This window comes from Alosa pseudoharengus, unplaced genomic scaffold (assembly GCF_046254945.1).
Source record: "Alosa pseudoharengus isolate Yale_2024_CS ecotype anadromous, Long Island Sound unplaced genomic scaffold, YU_APseudo_1.1 YU_APseudo_1.1_scf_7, whole genome shotgun sequence".
NCBI classification, from domain to species: domain Eukaryota; kingdom Metazoa; phylum Chordata; class Actinopteri; order Clupeiformes; family Clupeidae; genus Alosa; species Alosa pseudoharengus.
Window position 1 is genome coordinate 24,617,347 of NW_027468859.1, and position 22,500 is coordinate 24,639,846.

The following is a 22,500-nucleotide window of genomic DNA, read 5'->3' on the forward strand; positions in this document are numbered from 1 at the left end:
AAAACACATTAGATCCACACACCAACACACTCTCGTGTAGAGGCCACATTACACACACATAGGCGCACACACACACACCTTATAAATAGAAACCTCGCTACCATTATTATGACCGCCGCGCAGCGAAGCGGCGGTCATATAGGTTTAGTCAGAATTTTTTTTTTTTTCTTTTTTCTTTTTTTTTTTCTTTTTTCTTTTTTTTTTTCTTTTTCGCATGCCCAAATTTCCGTCAGTGAGTCCCGGGACACTGAAAGACCGGGGTACACGAAACTTGGTGGGCATGTAACCCCACATGGATAGCATGGAACCATCGTTTTTCGTTTTGATCTGTAGCCCCCCCGCTGGACTGGACCCCCCGAAAGGAGGGTAGGGCAGACACAGTTTTCTATGAATATCTCGAAAACCGTAGGGTTTAGGAGGACCATTTTTTTTTTGTATGTTGATCTCAAGGGGCCACTCATTTCATGTATAGCGCCACCTAGTTAAACACAAAAAAGTAAAAATTAGGTGTTGTAATTGAAGGTATCTGTGACCTAACATAGTCAAAACTGCACGAAATTGGAAGTGTAGGATCATTATGACACCCTCTGTATGCACGCCAAATTTAGTGGAATTCCGTTCATGGGGGGCCACACAATAAATTAATTTATGTTACTATACACCAACTGGCCTGTAGGTGGGCGGAGACAGTTTTCTGTGAATATCTCGAGAACCGTAGGGCCTAGGAGGTCCACCTTTTTTATGTATGTTGGTCTTAAGGGGGCATGTCAACCCATCCCATTACCACTTATTTCATGTATAGCGCCACCTAGTTAAAAATTAAAAAGCAAAAAATTAGGTGTTTTCATCACAATATCTCTGGCTGACAAGGTCAAAACTGCACGAAATTAAAAGTGTAGGATCATTATGACACCCTCCGAATGCATGCCAAGTTTTGTGTACTTTCGTTCATGGGGGGCCTTACAATAAAATAATTTATGTGTACATTTAGTGACGTACACCAACAAGGATTCCCGGGACACTGAAAGACTGGGGTACACAAAACTTGGTGGGCATGTACCCCCACATGGATAGCATGGAACCGTCATTTTTCGTTTTTTGATCTGTAGCCCCGCCGCTGGACTGGACCCCCCGAAAGGAGGGTAGGGCAGACACAGTTCTCTGTGAATATCTTGAGAACTGTAGGGCCTAGGATGACCATTTTTTTTCCGTATGTTTGCCTCCAGGGGTCATGTTAACCCATTTCATGTGCACACATGTGCACAAACAGATACACACACACACACACACACACACACACATACATTCACAGTAATCAAACGTATGACACATACTCACACAGTAGACATATGTACGGGCACATACGCAGGCACACACGCACGCACACACACACACACACACCCACACACACACACACACTCACACACACACACCCACACACATAACATAAACATAACACAAACAATCAAGAATTTCTCAGAATTATGAACAGGCAAGATGGAGGTGGGGTTGTATAAAATTCATTTTACATGTGAAATCTATGAACTAATCATGTTTTGGTACTTGTTGTCTAGCAGATACCAGTGAGAATTGAGTGTGGATAATGCAATTTTGTGAGAGTTAGAATCATATAGGCCTTTCAGCGTGATTCCTTTTTGTGGAAAAAATGTGCTGGACTGGGCGGCGGTCATATTTTGTACCGCTCTGCGGTACATCTAGTTAATTTTGAAGCAGACCTTTATCTGATTCACACCTTTACTCTCTGTCCACTCCTGCTGTTCCTCTTTCTTGTGTGTACATACGATAATGTGTTGTGTGTGTCTAACATGGTCTCTGCATGGCAGTGTGTTGGTTTGTGTGTGTGTGTCTGTGTGTGTGTGTGTCTTGCTGCATTAGCTCAGGGTTAGCTCCCATCAGCTCAGGGCTTTAGAGACCACATGGCCCAAACAGAGTGAGAGAGAAATGGAGGGAGAGAAGAGGGGGAGAGGAAGAAGGAGGAGCAGGAGGGGGTGGGGACAGAGCCACAGAAGGAGATAACGGATTGAGACGGTTTGAGAGGGAGGGACAGGGACATATGGTCATCAGGTTCCTGTAGTGTAGTGGTTATCACGTTCGCCTAACACGCGAAAGGTCCTCGGTTCGAAACCGGGCAGGAACATTGGCTGTGTTTTCCTGACGGCCCACAGTCACCAGAATACTCACATCACTAATGCCCTTTACTAGACCTGCGTCCTGAGCAGAATGTCACTGATCAGTGCCAGGAAGTGGCATTAATTACATGATGTAATTCAGGCTATTTCAGCAGCAGCCGTGGCCTATTGGTTAGCACTTCGGACTTGTAACCGGAGGGTTGCCGGTTCAAACCCCGACCAGTAGGAACGGAAGTGCCCTTGAGCAAGGCACCTAACCCCTCACTGCTCCCCGAGCGCCGCTGTTGATGCAGGCAGCTCTCTGCGCCGGGATTAGTGTGTGCTTCACCTGACTGTGTGTACACTGTGTGCTGTGTGTGTTTCACTAATTCACGGATTGGGATAAATGCGGAGACCAAATTTCCCTCATGGGATCAAAAGAGTATATACTATACTATACTACTATACAGCAGTCATTGAAATAGGAGGGAGAGAAAGATTGATTATGTATGAAGAGAGTACAAAGAAAGGGATGATTATGGAGAGAGAGAAAGGGATGATTATGGAGAGAGAGAGAGAGAAAGGGGTGATTATGTGTGGAGAGAGAAGAGAGAGAGAGAAAGGGATGATTATGTGTGGAGAGAAGAGAGAGAGAAAGGGATGATTGGAGAGAGAAGAGAGAAAAGGATGATTATGTGTGGGGAGAGAAGAGAGAGAGAGAAAGGGATGATTATGGAGAGAGAAGAGAGAACAGAGAAAGGGATGATTATGAGAGAGAAGAGAGAAAGGGATGATTATGTATGGAGAGAGAAGAGAGAAAGGGATGATTATGAGATAGAATAGAGAAAGGGATGATTATGTATGGAGAGAGAAGAGAGAGAGAGAAAGGGATGAGGGGGAAGGTTAAGATAGCACCATGGAAGGAAAGGTGAGAAAGGGATGAGAGAGGTTAAGATAGCACCATGGAAGAAAAGGTGAAAGTAGAGAGGTGTGGTTGCACGCACATGTGTGTGTGTGTGTGTGTGTGCAAGAGAGATGGGAATAGAGGATGTCTGAGACTAGTGAGGTATGAGGTAGCTCTTCACAGTTTAAATTGGCAGCCTATATCTGAATGTAAGTGGGTGAGTGGGAATCAAGGGATCATCACTTAGTAGGTGTCTGCATGTCTTTGAGCATTTTGGAGTGTGTGTGTGTATGTGTGTGTGTGTGTGTTTAGACTGGGTGGGATCATATTCTGTCTCTAATAACCAAGAGCAGAGACTGCTCACATTCACACTGGCCTACTGCCAAGCGATGACATCATCCTCTGCAATGCACACAGACACGTGCACACACAGATAGCTAGAAAGAGAGAGAGAGAGTCAAATGCACACAAATATAAGTATAAAGGAAATGCACATAATTGGTTTTGAACAAACTGCCTGCAGTCAATCTATGCATATTAGGCCTACATTCTTAATAGGCCTACATTTACACCTATTTTTGCATACAAATTATTGAACGCAGCACATTACTTTTCGTCATCTTTTCACGATTAGATACCATACATCTTTAGATGCCCTATACCTCGCCTATCAATTTTCTTCACAGCCTTCCACACAGGGCTGAGCTACACCAGGCGCGTAACTGAAGCGTTCCGTTCGCGACGCGTAAAATCCATTTTAGATGAATGGTCTATTTTTTTCGAACGTACGCCCCACTGTCACGTCTGGTGTAGCTACTTCCATTGATTATAATGGAAGCTAATTGTTGCAGCAGACGCAACGCGAACGGAACGCTTCAGTTACGCGCCTGGTGTAGCTCATATCTTGGGCTCAAGCATACGATGGACTACATCTCCCATTAAGCAATGATAAGAATTTCCGGGTCAGCTAGGAAAGGTTAAAAGACGCTGATGGCTCGGCAGGTTTTGAAGAAATAACCTGTGGGGATTTTGTTTTGCTACTGGTGTACAGCTTGTCACTGCCGTAACAGTTTAATTTGTAAACATTATTAAGATCTTATGGAAGCCCTGAAACACCGGACGCGTTATGGACGCCCCATTCCATGGAAAGAAACCTACAGGAAGGTAAATCCACACTATTTTAGCCAGTCAGTTGTGCTAAGACGAGCTAGCTCTGGACAGACATCATGCTCATGTCAAGCCAAAATAGTTAGCTTTTACATTTGTTTACCTGGCTTTATTTACTAGTCATTCAATGTAGCACTAGTGCCTTTAGTCGCCAAACACTTCTACACAGTCATGTTTTGAAAAGGCACTGTAATGTATCAACAGAAATTTCTTCACTATTAATCAGGGCTACTTGTTTATTTAAGCGTTAGCGTTAAGAGTTTGCGTCATTATCTTTTATGGTGGGATATGTCACAAGTCATCTGCCTGCCACATAACGTAAGGTTGGAACATAATTGTGGTAAATATTGAGCTCTTCCTCTTGCAGCGTTGTTTTGAAAGGCTGAAGAACAGTCGCTCTCGGTTGCTGGAGAGGTACCGCCAGGCGGGAGAGAGCGATGAGTGCGGTAAGGGATCCATGGTCGAGGAGATCATGCAGGAAGAGTGGAGTGCCCTGCAGTCATCCGACGGGAGCTTGTCATCGCCGTGGAGCCACGTTGGCGTAGATGTAGGCTACGTTTTAAGAGGACACCATGCAACATACTAGGCCTATGGTAAAGGTTTGAGATGTTATCCTGAACTTTCATTCTTCTTGTCGATGCAGTTATTTGGAGCTGTAAAGCAAGACGATGAGTTGACAGTCCTTCAAGAAATTCAACAAGAACTTCTAGCAGAAGGTTTGTGTTTGTGCAACAAACTGTCCAGTAGGCTACATACCAAGATCACATCCGTTTCAGTTTTCCAGTATATGCCCTACTGGGAAACCATATTTCAATGATATTTCTTTGTCACTGTCAGAGCTTGCCATTCTGGAGGATTACCACAAGAACATACAGTTTGAGGAGCAATCTTTGAAAGCGCTGGTGGAGGGAATGGAGAACAGTAACCTCATCATCTGTCCTGTCTGTTTCACGTGAGTACCTACCATTTAGCAACAAGAAGCTACTGTTGTTGGGACAACCATGGTGTGGACCCAAGAACTATTGCAACAATAGCTGGCTTTCGTTTGTTTGATGTGAATGATACCTGTGACGATATATACTGTACTAAGTTTAACGTGTCTTTCACATTTGTAAATGACTGACCTATCTGGGTGCGTTTTGAGATGCCTGATGAAATTTGACGTTGTTGAACTGGCATCATTATACTGGTGTCCTACACCTTGTATGTAGTTGTTCGCTTATTTCCACTGTGCACAAAGTTATTGTAACCGAAAGTAGCCTAATGATAAAACGCACAACTCCGGGAGGACTTGTTGTCGCCATGGTTGCATGCATTTATGATCTGTGAGTGCGCATGTGTTATGTTGCACATTATAGCAAAGGGGAAATGCAGCTAACCATACGTTTCCCCAACGTATAGGCACCAATAAAATTAAGTAGAAATACATGAATACGTTTAGATTTATAAAAGCAATAATTGCATAAAATACAGGTTGTTCACAAGTCTTGAGCCCGAGTCAAGTCTTTGAGGTGGAGTCGCAAGTCAAGTCTGAAGTCGCTGTTTGTGCAACTTAAGTGCGACTCGTGTCCAAGACTCAGCCTCGAGTCCCCATCTCTGTCCAGAAGCGCGCGCGTGCGTGCGTGCGTGCGTGTGTGTGTGTGTTTCCTGACTTTCCTGACTTTTGGGTTTGTATTTTGATTTCAGAAACAATCTGACGGTGACCAGCCATTTCATCTCTTGTCCATGTGGCCTGTACATCAACACTCTGGTATGTCTCCTTTTAATGCTTCAAATTAAAAGTGTTCTGTGCATGGGTCAGTAGTAGCCTGACGTCATACTCAATTCTAGTCAGAATTTGAGTCTGATACTGCTCCATTGGGACATGATTATGGGGCGTGTTTCAACCGATACAGGGGGGGAAATGCCTCTGGTAAGGTCTATCCAATTGAGTGCAATCAGAGCAACGAAATGCCTTACCGTGAGCTGTAGGAAGACACCTGAACCATACTTCTTCTCCACAAATGCCTTAACAATGTTTTATGGTCGTTTTTTAAAGTTACTGTGCTGTCAATATATTGCACAACACGTGATGGCGAAATCTAAGACCGCGTTTATACGTAGCAGGGTAGGCTAGTCAGAAAATCAGATATTTCCCCTCCTTCGTTTTTTAAAATAATTCCGTTCACACCGACGTTAAAAACAGGTGGGGAAGGCTGTCGTAAACCCTTCGAGCAAACAGGTGGCCAATCAGAGATTTCAAACAAACGAGGGAACAACATGTCACAATGCAAAAACGCAATTTTCCCTGATTACATGCATAAGTGAAACCGGAGTTTTCCCACATCTCCACTTTGGCCGGAGTTTTCAGAAATAATTATTTTCAATGATAAAACCTCAGTGTAAATGACAGGCCAAATCGCATGGAAATATACGCGGTTTTCCTGCGTATAAACAAGGTCTTAACCGAAGCGTGCTCAGATGACGTTATGGACGAGGCACGAGGTCATCGTACAAATCCCACCTAGACAATCTCATTGGTCCGAACAGCTCTGATTTGGGCATAGTTGCTCCTCAACGGAACAATTCCAGCCCGAACTTCCTGATCTCAAATGTAGTGGGTGGGGCTAGTTCGGTTGGCATCCAGGCTGTATGAAATTAGTTGTTATATTCTGTGTTCTACAACCAAATTCATCTGCAAAACTCTGCCTCACATTTCTGTTGGGTCAGATCTGTGAACGGGCCAGTAGTGTGAAACCTCTGAGCGTGCCTATGTTTGACAGAAGCTAAATTAATGGTCCATTTCCTGGACACTGGTTAAGCCTAGTCCTAGCCTGCATTGGGAACATCCACTCCTTTACTACATAGTGCACTATTGGTGAATAACTATGTGGTTATTCACTCTATACTGCACTATGTAGTGGATAACCACTTAGTTATTCACCAACAGTGCACTATTTAGTGGACAGCCACCTACGTACCTGTTCACCAATAGTGCAGTATTTAGTGGACAACCACCCAGCTATTCACCAATCAGTGCCCTATGTAGTGGATGTTCTGAATGCACATGTAGCCCTTAATGCTCTTTTCCAGGTTTTATTTATTTGTTTGTTTGTTTGTTTGCTTTTGTTTTGAAGAGTCCTATTTCCGTTTTTATTTTCTTTTCTTCCTGTCCTACCCCAGGGCCGAGGTGTGAGCCCTGAGATGCTGAGGTCTCTCCTGGAGCAGCAGGTCACTCAGCACGCAGACTCGGAGTGCCCCCACAACCCCGTCTTCTCCATGGTGACCAACATGGACGGCTCCTCCAGTCTCATGGCCAGTTGTGGGGTCAGTAGAGCTGCACCAATTAATCAGTTTTGAATTATTAAATTAATTGGCAACTATTTTTATTATCAATTAATTACTTTTGCAACTTTTTGCAAGTTTCTCACTCATTTCTCTTTCTGCCCCCCCCCTCTCTCTCTCTCTCTCTCTCTCTCTCTCTTTCTTTCTTTCTTTCTCTCTCTCTCTCTCTCTCCCTCTCTCTCCCCCTCACTCTCTCTCTCCCTCTCCCTCTCCATAGGCTTGTGATTACCTATCCGTTGTTCTCTGAACACGTCCTATCTACTGGGCTCCATTTTACGGAGTGTCTTCATTTTAAAAAACAAACAAAAACAGTTACATTTCTGTGAATGAATACAGCTTTGATTCTCTTGTCACATTAAAACGTACTACAGCAGAACCTTAGCGTGCACAGAATGGGCCTGTGATGAGGGCGCTCTGTTTCTGTGTTCTGTACTGAGCTCTGTGTGTTGGAGCTCTTTGTTTAGGGGGGGGGGGGGGTCCTGTTCTATGAATGGGCCCGTAGTATGCAGAGCATCTGAGCTATGTATGTGCCAAAAGGTGAACTTCAGACTAATCCTCCTGAAGCCTCCTGTGTTTCACTTGCATTGTGTCAACCTCAGCTGCTTCCATTTACCGTGCAGTTCAAATGCACGCTAACGATTGTCCGTCCTATTTATCTGTATGTCATGACTTTTTTAAAGATTTAATAAAGATTTTATTTTTAACTAAATGTGACTGTTGTGGATGTTTGATTGGACTTGGACTGATGGATAGGCCTGATCTCTTCAGGCGGTGTTGGAATGAAAGGTGTTTTGTCTGAAATACAAGCTAAGTGAGACTGTCAGACTGTCAGTACCTCCCCCAGCAGTTTTTTCATGTACGTTTTGCCATTTAAAGTGAAGCCAATGAAGTGCATGGAATTCACTTCACACTTCACAACACAAAGGCTAAATGACTGGTTGTATTTCTTATGTAATCCCAAGACTTGTTCAATCTAAACGCATGAACTGTGCTCTAAAGCTTGTGTCAGTTATTTTGACATTCGCCTAATTATACGGTAGAAAGGAGAAACCAGTTTGAGTGAGATCGTATACGCTTATGACGGCCTGTGTGTATCTATGGAGAAGAGCATTTGCATGAGTTGGACAGAGGGTGTGTGTGTGTGTGTGAGAGGGAGAGAGAGGGGGATGGAGATGCATTAGGGGGGTGTGCAGAAGCTGTAAATGTGCTCTTCTGTCAACAGTTGTGTCACTGCAGTCCTCCGTGCGTCAACCACTCACTCACTCACCCAGCACATGCTCCCAGTCAGTCATTATGCAGCAATCCGCACAGCACCCAGCTCAGCCCCCCCACCCCCACCCACCCCCGTAACACCCCCTTCAACAGAAGCCAGCCACCGCTTATCTAGTACACGCACAAGTCCATAACACAGTTATAGGATAACCAGTATTCTATGACTTTCATTTTTAACTCAACTTTAGTCTGCAGCGTCTGCAACCTTTAACCGAAATTAGTTGTGTTATTTATCAGGGCAAGTGAATCTAACATTTGTTTTTTTGTTTTGTTTTTTTAAATAAAAATGTAAATGGTGCCTAGAAGTGAGAGAAGCAGAGTTCTGAGATGTTCTTCCGAGTGAAACAGTTTGGTTGGGTCAGTGGCGTAACTATAGTAGGTGCAGCAAGTGCAGTCGCACCTGGGCCCGTGACCTCCCGGGGCCCGTCGCTACCCCCGCCCTGCCTCCTTTTTTTTTTTTTTTTTTTTTAGAACTTTAGAATGTTAGAGCACGGAGAGTGAAGCGTCACTTCTATCGGAAGATGAGCGCTTAACCGATGCAGAGAGATACTTCAAAGTGCAGGTATTTAATGCAACTCTGGACATCATAATCAGTCAGCTCTCCCAAAGATTTGCAAGTATGCGGGAAACTTGTCATGTGTTTGAGTCTTTACGTCCTATGACCCTTCAACTCGCAGGTGATGATGAACTGCTTGAAAAGGCAAGACGTTTGTCAGACCATTATAGCAGGGACATTGCACCGACATTCCCAACACAACTCCTCTCATTCAGGTCTTGCTTTAAAGCAGAGATTTCACAGAAGTCATCTATTTTTCAACTTGCCAAAATGCTGGTGGTAGATTATGACAGTGTAACATCCACATTCGGGGAAGTGTGTAGTCATGTTGTTTCTGACATTGCCTGTGACTGTGGCAACAGCTAAGCGATCTTTTTCCAAACTCAAACTTATTAAGACCTACCTAAGGAGCAGCATGGGGCAGGAGCGGCTCCGTAGGTTAGCTATCCTGTCCATTGAAAATACGAGAGCCAGAGCATTAAAATATTGCGAACATCGTTGACGATTTTGCACAACGAAAGGCTCGTAAGATGGCCTTCTTCTAATGGCCTAATTCACGCATATTGGGGATTGTATGCATATTAATGATTTTATTTGGTTTCTGGATGGTTAAATAAGTTAGGCTACATTAAGTTTTGTTTCTGCGCAGTGCGAGTTTATAAGCAAGCAATCTTGCAGTTTCAGCAGAGGGTTGAAGAGGCGCATTGAGTGTTCCCATAATTCTATGCGAGTTGATGTTAATGCAGTAATATTAGCTTACCCTGGCCTGCAGGCTGTTAATAAAATTATTTTTTAATGTTTTCACATGTAATGGATATGTAGTCGTGTGTTTTTTATTTGAAATTGTAATCTGTAACTACTAAACTACTTCGGTGCCTCAGGCCCTTTTAATAAACAATTGAAGTCACCCTTAATGTGTATTGCATGTATCAGAGCTAATTCATCCTGGGCCAAAGTTCCTCGGAATGGGGCCCGCGTAGCGCTCTCGCACCTGGGCCCACCCTTGATTTGTTACGCCACTGGGTTGGGTTATTTCTGTTCGACTTGACGGATTGGCTTTGGTTTCAGTCTCTTAGTTTATTATTTGTTTTGAACATGAGGTAATGACCGGTAGTCCTGTAAGGTGACCCTGGGAGATCACGTCGCCCGTGTCTCATACCTGCATTGGTAGGCCTACTGCCCAACTGTGTCAACATATAATGTGAGCGCATCCCAACCCAACTGAAGCGCGCGCACACACACACAACAGAAACTCACCCAGGTATTAGCATGGCTGCAGCTTGCCTGAAGAGTTATGCAACAGTGTTGATCTTTCAGCTGGAAAAAGATGCCCTGGATTTGGCATTGAAGAGGTCGGTGTGTCTGTGTGTGCGTGCATGCGTGTGTGTGTGTGTGGATTCCAGGCATCACTGGAGATCCTGTAGTTGCCATCCAGCAGTGATATTTGATCTTTGTCTTGAGCTGGTTGATGCGTCTCTTCTTGAGTACACTGATCTTTCCAGCAGGAGTCAGATTAGCAATAGATTAGTTTATGCATTGAGATGCATACGCCAGTACTTCTCATGGACTAGTTTATATTTATGTTCTCTCTCTACACACACACACAACTTTGACATAATGCACACCCCCCCCCCCTGCAAACACCTGACACCTCCATGTGTATTTGGAGCTGGCTGATTCTGAGGGTGAAACTGTGTGTGCTATGTATCACACATAAACAGACACTCAGTCCTACTACAACCGGAGTTCAATGGAAATCTCAAGTTATTCATATTATATATTCCTTTATTATTATGCATCTTTATTGTTTGAGGCTGTTTTGAGTCCAAGGTGTACTTGAATCTCTAAAATCAGTAAAAAAAAAAAAAAAAGGTCTGTACAAATATATCATAGTCCCAAATAAAAGCTCAGGCTCCGCATCTACCCACTTGAGCCCCAAAGCTCTTGAGACAGGTAGCCTAGCAGGCACGACAGGAGACAGTGCTGAACTTCACCACGCTTTATTTACATGCGCAACATGTCTTATACAAACTAGATTACAATTGAAAACAGAGTACACAGGAAAAGTACCCACTAACATCAAACACAGAAGCCATACTACTGTGGGGGGGAGGAGGAGGATGGGGTTGAGATGTCAAGGAACAAGGACAAAAGGTCAAGTGTCAGGTGTCAAGTGTCATCTGCTCTTGGGGAGAGTAGTGGTACTCCGAAGTCATCAGTGGTGCTGGACAGTGTGCAGAGGCCTATGTGGAGTTAGCACCAGACTGAAAGATGAATGACTCTACTGTCACCACGCTAGCTAGCTAGCTAAGAGCAATGGACCCCAAGACGGATCAGTCCAAGGTCCAGGCCAAATCTGAGCAAACGAAACTGATCCTGATGCAGCTGCCCTGGGAGGTGTCTATGTGCCCACCCCCCACCCCCCTTTCTGTGGGAGACAACTGAAATGTTTCTTTGGATATCTGGGGGAAGGAAAACTCGCCCTCACAAGAGGGTTATCTGACTCAGAGAGAGGAGTAGCTCTCGCTCTTGCGGGTACGGTTAATTGGCACTGGTTCAGGTGCTGTGGTTGGCACCGCCCTGGTAAGGACCCTTTTACACTTGAAGTCGACACAACAAAGCCCACCACTGTCCACCTACATTAAACGCTGTGTCAGTCTAGTGTCAGAGTATGGCTGCTCGGGCTACCCATGAGTCTGGCCCTTTGAAGGTGTGGTCAGGACGCAGGTTTGTCACCACAGACTAGGACTCAAGGCCGAGCAGGGGTGACTGTGTGCTCTCCCCTTCCCTGCAAACACACATTATTTCCCTGCTCTATTTTGTCTCTTCTCTGGGCAATGCTCTGCCCATATACCTCAGGTCATGGTTGGGGGTTGGGGTCCAGAAGGAACCTGACGTGGCGGGACAGGGCTGGACGGGAATATTACACTTCTGTCTCCCAAAATTCTTCACTTTCGTCTGGCTATCAGATATACTCCATGAAAAAGCAACAAACAGTGCAAAAAGCTGCGTCTCGCCGAACTGGAGAAAACTCAAGTAATGAAATTGTGATGGACCGTCTGTGTGATCCCACAATATCCACGTATGTGTAAAAGTACGTATGAGTGTGTGTGTGTGTGTGTGTGACAAAAGTGAGATAAAAGGGCATACTCGGATGACATTTAACTCTAAAACAGTCGGAGTCGGTTACTATCCGGTGGGTACTCATGCTGCATTCAGGCGTTGCTAGGTGACGTTGTCACAACAAGCCATGCTGGACAACCCATTTCCTGTTTCTGTGAGTTCTTGTCAGTTACTATTCGGTTATTAAGTGATGATGCAATAATGGGACAATAAAACTCTTTCCGGGTCCAACGGCTTTCAGAGCCGCTAGGTTTTCTCCATAAACAGTCAAATACACATTTTGTTCCGCTATTTAGAGTAGCCTTTAAGACAATTGTGATCCTAATACTCACTTATTGTCTCGACCTAATAAAATCCTATTTATCGCGGAAGCCTGGAAATTACCCTTCATTGTATCATCTGGCTGCACAGCTACAGTAATTATTCTGTTAAAGTTAAGCGATTTTGTTTTACTCTTACTAAAATAGAGATGATGTTGATTCGGTTTACAAGTTGCGAAAACCGGCTGGTTGTGCTAGTAAAACATTTTTGATCAAAAAGCTGTTGGACCCGTGACGTCGGACTTAACAACCGGATAGGCAGAGTGTCCCTGCTACATTTCATTGGCTGCACAAAGGAACTATAAGTTCACCGGGAACATTTTGTGTTATCTTTATATATTGTATAAGATGTTTTATACACAAACTTGCTTGTTTTTAAATCATCCACTGATGTTTTCTGCTACGTGCGTAGGCGTAGTCTGGAGCAAAACAAAAACAAAAACAAACAAATAAAAAAAACATTTCACTGGAAACATGAAACATTCAGTACAGCACTGTTTTAGTTTTAAAACATCGATGTAACAGCGTTGTTTGTGGTCTAGAAACACACCCATTGCCAAACTGGCCCTGAGGGGGTTTGTTCACAACCTACAACACTGGAGCCCTCCCTCGTGTCCTCACACCACCACCCATCCACTCAACACATCCACCTTTGCAGACGAGCCGGCTTCACCACCGAGGAACTACACCATTGAGAAAAGCATGAGATAACAAGTATATATTCATACATGTATTTGACAAGATGCATAGGCATATTTACACACATGCATACAGGGACGTATGCAGTACCAAGGATCACTTCCTCGCTGAGTGTCGGGAAGAGTTGAGAAACATAAAGAAAATGAAACAAAACTAAACTAAACAAAAGCACAATGTTGTGTGAGAGTTGTCCCGGCATAGTCTGTGGTGCTTTGACCCAGGGAGAATACAGAGGGAAGAGAGAAAGAAAAACAAGTTCAACCTGGAAAAGCAACCAGAAACAGCAACAAAACAAAAGAAGAAGTAAAGTCCAGGATGATTTTTTTCTCTTTCTTCCAAATGATTACAGCACATGGCTGAACACCGCAATTGGCATTTTTTTCCATTAAGTAATTCTGTACAACCAACCAGACTGCAGAAAGATCGAGATGGGGTCACGATGTTGCTTTGGTGACACCCTTCTCCCCCTGAGCACTGATGATGCAGTTGCATATTGGATCGAGTCCCTCATCTCCACTGTCTGTGTGTGTGTGTGTGTGTGTGTGTGTGTGTGAATGTTGTGTTTACTATGTAACAGAGTTAGATGCATTTCCTTGAATCTCCGCACTATAGAGTCGTGTTTCCCCTTTCAAATCAATTCAGCTTTGGTGTGTCCGTGTCCATATTTTGCCACACCTCTGTACATCTGAGGGTGCATTGGCTAGGGATCATGGGTGGGTAGCCTATGTTTTTTTTAAAACGTATTACAGTGACCAGATTTCTAGATAGATAGATACTTTATTGATCCCCAGGGGAAATTCAAGGGTTCTAAGATGAACACCAGGGCCATTTCCAGTTTGGCTGTCAATATCGTTCTATCGTGTCAATAGAATATCTCATGTTTTATCTACAAATAGGGGAAAAAACTGATTTTGACTGCATTTTTGTGTTAGCATCACTGCGGGTGCATTGGGATGCTAGTCAGCTAGCTCCCTGGCTGCGCCTCTCTTGCTACTGTCCTGGAACTGAGAGACCAGCACAATAAAGGCAGTACTGATTGTCCCATCAATCAACCAACACAGCACAGAGAGAGTGAAAGCAAATACTCCTGTTACATACATGTTTTGGGTGTAAGTGTTTGTGTGTGTATGAGTTATTCTGTATCAGGTGGTTTGTTTTTAGCTTCCTCTTTTGTTTTTGGCTGCCAGCGTCCTCCATGTTCAAGTAGTTTTGGCAAAATGTACAAAAGATAGCTTATTGTTCCTGCTCAGTAAAAATGGCTTCCGGGAGGAAGTCTGTTCTTGCTGCCTGGGAGCGTCTCTGCATGCTGACAGCTGACTCGAAGCGCTATCGCTAGCAATAATGCTATGTCCGCGTGCAGAGGACAGGGCTCATCAACACTGAAGGATTAGCACCTGGTATGGCCTGCTAATGTTCACAATGCTAGGACGTACACCTTTTCAATCTTCTCGTTTTTAACGTTTGGCTACATTTTACACTCATATTACCCCTTATACGTGCCTGCTAGTTAGCTTGCTAGCTAGCTTAGCATCTTAATGAGCATTCCAAGGAAAATCTGGACAGATCACACTCTTTTTACAGTTACATACAGTATGCATAAACAATAAGAAGTTATCCTATAGTATTAACCTAAGATAATGTGTTAACTTGATCAGAACAATAGTTTGTCATTAGTTCGGTTGAGTTTTGAACTGATCAATATATATATAAAAGAGAAAACAAAACAACACAATCAGAAGTGCACCAATTATGACAATAGAGTTCTCCTGAGCGTGCTGGTCTTGATAATCAGCTATTGATAGGGTGATAGTGGTCAAACAAACACTTAAATCACAGAGACCATCTTTGAAAACAAACACAATCGCGGGGGAAGAAGAAAAAACCTTCAGGAAACCACATAGCACGGTAAACATCACATAACTACTCAATGTTAGTTTTTCTTGAACTCTTTTTACAGGTAGGGCTACAGCTACTTTTTGTTAAGTCCTTCAAGCAATGCCTCAAGCTCCTGCTCATTAAGATCCCCCAAACACAAGTCTCTAGAGTCTTTCAATGGCTAATGTCCTTGGCCTTTCTCCAGAAAGGGATGCATCATTTCAAGCTTCCAAAGGAGCTTGCCACTCTTGTGTCCTCCTTTGTCGTCAATGAGTTCAGAAGGAATCTGAGAGCAAACAAATGTGGTGTGTGTGTGTGTGTGTGTGTTTTGTGTGCACGGTAGGGGACAAGTCTATGAAGGTTTGTATGTGCTGTAAACAGACTTTGGTGCTTTGTAAAGGTTTGGCAAGGGATGGCGTGAGTCTGACTTGGATGGATTGGTTATTGTCTTCTTTGTTTGTTTTCTGCTGCACCAAAGGCCGGAGTCTGGATCTGAAAGAGAAAGACAGATGATATACTTAAGAATTTTTATCAATTCTGATAGTCATTGCTGAAAGGTGCAATATGTAGGATCTGTATATGATTCATTAGTTATTTATTGATTTAGACTTTCTCGCCATGACACTGCCTATTCTGATGAACCATTTAAGACATAATTTCAACTTGATAAATTTCAGCATGTAAGTGACCTGTACCGTGTACTAAGGACGCGTGTGTGTGTGTGAGTGTGTGTGTGTGTGAGTGTGAGAGAGAGAGAGAGATAGTGATAGTGATCAGTAATAAATAATGACGTGTGTGTGTGCGTGCGTGAGTGTGTGTGTGTGTGTGTGTGTGTGTAGTGATATGGATCAGTGATAAATAATCACTTGCAAATGAGTGTCGGCTATGGTTACTAGGTTTTAGAAGTTGAGAGTGGGGTCATTGTGTGAACGTGTGTGTGTGTGTGTGTGTGTGTGTGTGAGTGAGTGTGTGTGTGTGTGTGTGTGTGTGTGTGTGTGTGTGTGTGTGTGTGTGTGTGTGTGTGTGTGTGTGTGTGTGTGTGTGTGTGTGTGTGTGTGTGTGAGAGTGTGTGAACGCGCGTGTGTGTGTGTGTGTGTGTGTGAACACATTCTGGCGCCCCTCTGTCCCTATGCGTGGGCAGATGTGACACCACAAACACCTGAATGTGAACACACTGATAACAGTGCCATTGAAGCGTACACTAACACTCACTTTTAACAGCTGAGGTGTGAGATGATGTTGACATTTCTGGATGAATTCCATTAGATGTGCAGCATGCATAAATAACCCACAGGTTTGGTGACAATGACATTTTATAATTACTTGATACAATGTTGAAATTTTAACTGATGTTTCTAGAGCCCTCTTAATGAAAGTACTGAGCTAAAAAAATCAACTGTCTGTGTATTTTGAGTTTTACCAGGCAAAGAATTAATTAAATGACTAGCAAGTAGGTAGTTTTGTCATTCATTAATACATTGGTATAACTCAAGTTGCTTACAGAACGGCAGACGTTTTTGAGTATCTATTTTTAATAACTAAATATAATGCTAGCTAGTCCAAAGTGAAAGCATAGCTATGTCGGTCTTGGTGTTTAGCTGGTGTATGTATACTTTGGTCATATCTACCTGAACACATGCAATATGTATAGTATAAGAATGTCTGAATAAACAAATGATGAAAATAAATGAAGAATAAACTAAAATACCCATGATCCCAGAGTGTAGTAACACAATCTCACCACTGGTGGCGCTGCCCATACACACCTGCTCATGTGCCCACCTCCCTGCTAGTCCTGCCCGTGTCCCCTCAGCCGGGCACCCAGCTCTGGCTGCCGGCCTTGCTGCCGTTGAGGTTGCCCACCATGGGGTTCAGGTTGACTGCATTCTGCGTGCTCAGTAGCGCGTCGAAGTTAACCAGCGCGTCAAAGTCCAGTTCGTCGGCGTCCATCAGGTCGCTGTGGATGATGGAGTCCACGTCGCACTCCAGGCTCCCGCTGAAGATGTCCAGGTCCAGATCCGAGGGGAAGGCGTCGGACGCCAGGGACGAGGGCAGGCAGGAGCCCAGCCCCAGGCCGATGGTGCCGCCGTTGAGCCCGTTGAAGAGGGACGCCGTGGTGGCCTCGCTCAGCTGAGCCAGCTGCTGCTTGGCAGAGACCAGGTTGTTGGCGCCGTTGGCCAGGCTTAGGGGCCCGTTGCTGGACATGGATCTGAGCGAGCCCTTGGTGTTGTTGCCCTGGGCGATGACACAAACAAAAATTATTTCCCTCAAAGTACCTTGGTCATTGTAAGCAATGCCATAGTAACATACATAAATAAGTACATTTCTATAAATAAGTATATTATTTCCATAAGAGGCTTTGCATATTTAGGTTGTTATCTGTCACATTTCCAGGTGCAAGGTCTAAAACGCAAACAGAAATATTACTTTTATTCCAATGTTCAATGCCAATGATTATCTCTTTTTCACAAGATGTATGCTAACTATTACCCTGTAATGAAGCTTATTCTATCACACTGACATTAAAGGCCCATTCACACCAAGAACGATAACGATAACTATAAATAAATAACGTTCTTGTTAATATGAATGACGACGTTCACACATAAACTATAACGATAACGACATGAAGAGTGATATAGTTGGGGATCATTTTCAGAGCGATTTTCAGAACGATAAAAGCTAATAGCCAATCAGAACCCATCGAATTTTAGCCGTCAAATTTATTAACACAAGGAGAGACTTTGTTTATCGTTGTTCAGTGTGAACGCTTTTATCGTTATGGTTAATAGGCCTTAAGTGAGCAGGAGAGGAGCTGAGGGCCGTACCTGGTGGTGGTTGTGGTGGTTGTGCTGCTGTACTTGTTGGTGCTGGAGGTTCTGTTGGTGGTGCTGAAGATGGCCATTCTGGAGCTGGTTAGTGCCGCTGCTGCCGTTGAGCCCGGCGCTGAATGATGACATCATGGGGTCGTTGCGCAGCAGCAGGCCGTTGAGCGAGCCGCGGCCGGCGCGGGAGGTGAGCGCGGAGCTGGCCTGCGAGATGAGCGGGTCCGACTGGGTCATCATGACGTCGCCGCGGCTTTGCGGCCCGAGGGGGTCGGCGTTGAGCAGCTCCTGCAGCGTGGCGTTGGCGAAGCGCAGTGAGGTGGACGCCGAGGTGGACGAGGTGAAGGACGTGGCCTTGTTCTCCTGGATGGTCTGCATGGGCGACTGGCGCAGGGAGACGCTCGGAGGCCCGAACAGGGAGTTGGCCGGGGAGGGCGCCGGGCTACTGCCGGGGGAGGTTCCGGAAGGCGAGCCCTTGGTGCTGGACAATCCGAACCCCACCGTCGTCTTCAGCCCCCCCACCTGTGGCGACACCACCGACGCCGTCACTATGGCGATGTTGTCCATGATGTCGTCCAGGAGGTGGTCGGTGAGGCCGTCGTTGAGGTTCATGGTGCCGGCCAGGTCGGCCAGCCGAGGCAGCTCACCGCCACCGGGCTTGGACGAGGACGAGGAAGACGACGGTGGGGAGAGGCTGCTGGGGCTGGAGTAGAGCATGGGCGAGAGCGGCGGACCCAGCTCATCGTCCGGCACCTCGTCCAGCTCCGGGTTGGCCAGGATGGGCGACAGACGCCCGCTGAGCGTGCTGGCGTTGGAGTTGGTCCGCGAGCGGAAGTCGGTCCAGCAGGAGTCCAGCTCGTCGCTGCTGCGCGACATGGGGCTCCCGGGCCACTTGGAAAGGCCGCTGGCCTCTCCGGCTGATCCCTCCCCGGCCGCCGACGCCGCCTGCAGGGCGGCCTTCTTCTTGGCGGCCCGGCCGCGCGCGCTCTTGGTGTACTTGCTGCCGTTGTCCATGGAGACGGCGCGTCGGCGGGGGGCCTTGCCGCCGCGGCCCCCCTCGGGGTTCAGCATCCACCATGAGCTCTTGCCTGTGCCCTCGTTCTGCACGCGGATGAAGCGACTGTGCAGCGACAGGTTGTGCCTGATGGAGTTCTGCTCAGAGACAGAGAGAGAGAGAGAGAGAGAGAGAGAGAGAGAGATGGGGAGGGGGAGAGAGAGACAGAGACAGATAGAGAGAGAGAGAGAGAGAGAGAGAGACAGACAGAGAGAAAGAAGGGGTTAGATGAATGTTTCAGTTGACTCATCACAATACATCACAATACAGCACAACAAAACATGACTCATTACAATACATATAGCACGACACAATAATGTGGACCAGACAATGCCGAAGACGCATGACACTTTAGGACACTCCTGGATGTGTAACATATGACACAATTACACTGAATGAGTGTGAGGGTGGATGTGTCTGTGTATAGTTCTTAGAATTGTCTTAGACGTCCTAGAATCCACAAAGTGAACTCCTTTTCCTGTTTCCTAATGTGTTGGAGCACATTTACTAAAGGTCTGGAGTGGGGCACAGGTGTCACCTGTGGATCCAACTGTCTCAGCTTCTAATGCATACAATCTGGCGCTCCCTAAAACTACACATCCTGTTTAAGTGTTTCCCGTGTGTCAAAATAAAAGTCACAGCCATATCTCGTGCTTTGCGCATTATATCTCCAGAACGGCTTGACGCATATGCTTCAAATTTGGTACAAGTGTTTGTATGGACTCAAAGATGAAGTGAGTTGATGTTGGAGGTCAAAGGTCAAAGGTCAAGTCCATGAATACTCTGAGTGTGATATCTCAAGAATGCCTTGACATACATGCCTGAAATTTGGTATGAGTGTTTGTATGGACTCAAAGATGAAGTGAATTGATGTTGGATGTCAAAGGTTAAATGTCAAGGTCAAAAACACCTTGAGTGTTATATCTCAAGAATGCCTTGACACACAAGGTTTTTTGGTACGAGGGTTTGTATGAACTCAAAGATTAAGTGATTCAATGTTTTTTTTCCAGGAATCTCCCCACCAACATTAAGCCAGCAGCTTTCCATCCACTATTGTAATTCAAGACAAGTCACGACAAACCCTGCGGTTGTTATTTATGTGTGTGTGACGTCAAAAACTTTAACTGGGAGTACAATGACCTGGTACGAGTTCACGGGTAGTAAGTTACGGGATTGGCTGCCGTTCCAGGGCACTTTCACGGGTAGAAGGTTGTGAAATCACGGGTTCCGGGTTGCCTAGAGCGCACCATAAATCTCCTTTGGGTGACATCATTAGTCCATCAGTCATGGCTGAACCGCTGTGCCACAGAGGAGGAGGAAAAAAGTGTGTGTGTGTGTGTGTGTGTGTGTGTGTGTGTGTGTGTGTGTGTGTAGTAGTGGTAATGACTTTCAGATGCAATTAGCCCATTCAGAAATCAAGCCAATCGGTGTATAAGTAAAGAGGTTTGTGACTAGCATCATTTTAAGAGACGTTCAGAAAAAAGGACGGGAGGAGCGCCGAGACACAGAGGCATCCTCTTCAGAAGAGACGACGTCGTCACGGAGACCGGCTGTCGAGGCATCACAATCAGTGTGCCGTTTCAATGAGGAGAGATGATGCACAGCAACAAGAAAGAGCAAGTGTGTCTGAACAATGTGTGTGTGTGTGTGTGTGTATAGTGTGAATACTTCATTGACATCCCACTGCTGTCTCTCTTCTTGTCTGTCACTCTCTCCATCTCTCCCTCTCTATCTTCCTCTATCACTCCTTTCTCTTTCTACTACTGCTCTCCTTTCTCTCTCTCTCGCTCTCTCTCTCTCTCTCCTTTACAGCCTTTGTTCTTCCTCTCTCTCTCTCTCTCTCTCTTGCTCTCCATTTATCAATAATACAACACAACGCACAGAAGGCTCTCTGGAACTGGGCTCTCTGAATCATACATCTGAGTCCCTCGGCCTATTGATCACACTCTCTCTCTCTCTCACACACACACACCCATACACACACACACACACTGTTCACCAGGAAGAGTGCAGTGGCAAACGCAACATCAGAGGAAAGAGAGTACTCATGAATGTGTGTGTGTGTGTGTGTATGTATGTGAATGGATCTGTGTGAATGAAATGCTGTTTCTTTGTGCTAAGAGCCTCAGACGCTAAGGTGGCAATTCTCTCCTCAACTGTTACAAAGGGCAATGATGGCAATCACTAGCGCTGACTAAAGCACCCACTCACACACCTCTGAAAAATCCCAGAATAAACTACCCGCAGGGCCGGCAGGCTGCACGGAGTGGCTAGCATGGTCCGGTAACTCTCTTTTCACCCTCAAAGCTGCTTTACTGTTCACTGTTTACATGACAAAAATCATTACGTGTCAAGAGACGTGTTGATATATGCATCATTACGTGTAAGAGACGTGTTCATATATGCATAATTAAGAGATGTGTTCATATATGCATCATTATGTGTCAGAGACGTGTTCATATATGCATCATTACGTGTAAGAGACGTGTTCATATATGCATCATTACGTGTAAGAGACGTGCTCATATATGCATCATTACGTGTAAGAGACGTGCTCATATATGCATCATTACGTGTGATAGCAATAAATTTATGGTTAAAATGGATAATAATTTAACTTCAAGACTACTTTTAGTTAGCCATGTAACCCTTCATGGTTTTAAACAAAGACACCATCCCCTCCCCCAATGGAATGCTAATGTGCTGGTTCAAGGCCTATCATTTACACAGGACAAAGGATATTACCTTGATATAATGTATCCATGTGTCATGAAATGTAAATGTATTCATGTTTGGTATCATTCTGATAGTCTCATTACAAGGATTTTAATGATGTGATTGTGAGAATGTTTGGAACATTCTATAAGTGATATTTCTGATATATAAGATATCTCTCCTCATGCTATTCATATAGGTGTGAAGTGGGTGTGAGTAGGTGTGTCTGATGCCAACTGGAGAACCAATCAAGTGGGCTTGTTCTTGGCGCCATTTTTGTTCTTTGTTTAAAACATTTAAAAGTAACTAAACTGAAATGAGATTTAGATTTAGATTTCTAGACTTGGACTAAGGATGTAGCTGAGGAGAGGAGGAGTTGGCTACAGGCCAACCTAGGCCTTTCAGGCCTGGGCTAGGCCTACATAGACCATAGACCTTTTTTTGTACTGCTTGTAATAGAATAAACTTGATTCCTGAGTTTTCCTGAAGTTCGCCAGTCTAAGATTAATATTAAGTAATTATTCACCACAATTACTT

General features: G+C 44.8%; 2 protein-coding genes and 1 non-coding gene across 3 annotated transcripts in view; 2 read left to right on the forward strand and 1 right to left on the reverse strand.

The window, feature by feature from the left end:
• The first annotated feature begins 2,085 nt into the window (after positions 1 to 2,085).
• Positions 2,086 to 2,158, forward strand: trnav-aac (transfer RNA valine (anticodon AAC)). Its single transcript has one exon. It is a non-coding gene; the product is annotated as a tRNA-Val (tRNA).
• A 1,866-nt stretch (positions 2,159 to 4,024) lies between these two features.
• rpain (RPA interacting protein) lies at positions 4,025 to 8,233 on the forward strand. The gene is made up of 7 exons (XM_076271831.1): positions 4,025 to 4,197; positions 4,568 to 4,747; positions 4,844 to 4,916; positions 5,038 to 5,152; positions 5,887 to 5,950; positions 7,363 to 7,506; positions 7,742 to 8,233. The coding sequence occupies exons 1-7, from the start codon at positions 4,132 to 4,134 to the stop codon at positions 7,769 to 7,771; spliced, it is 672 nt and encodes a 223-aa protein (XP_076127946.1). The 5' UTR covers positions 4,025 to 4,131; the 3' UTR covers positions 7,772 to 8,233.
• A 3,103-nt stretch (positions 8,234 to 11,336) lies between these two features.
• The window catches only part of foxo3b (forkhead box O3b), a 51,337-nt gene continuing 40,173 nt past the window's right edge, over positions 11,337 to 22,500 (reverse strand). The window contains exons 3-5 of the mRNA XM_076272906.1: positions 18,198 to 19,346; positions 17,136 to 17,604; positions 11,337 to 15,861 (exon numbers count right to left, since the gene is read on the reverse strand). Of these exons, the coding sequence (XP_076129021.1) occupies positions 17,179 to 17,604; positions 18,198 to 19,346 (1,575 nt within the window). The 3' untranslated portion in view covers positions 11,337 to 15,861; positions 17,136 to 17,178. The remainder of the gene's footprint in view (positions 15,862 to 17,135; positions 17,605 to 18,197; positions 19,347 to 22,500) is intronic.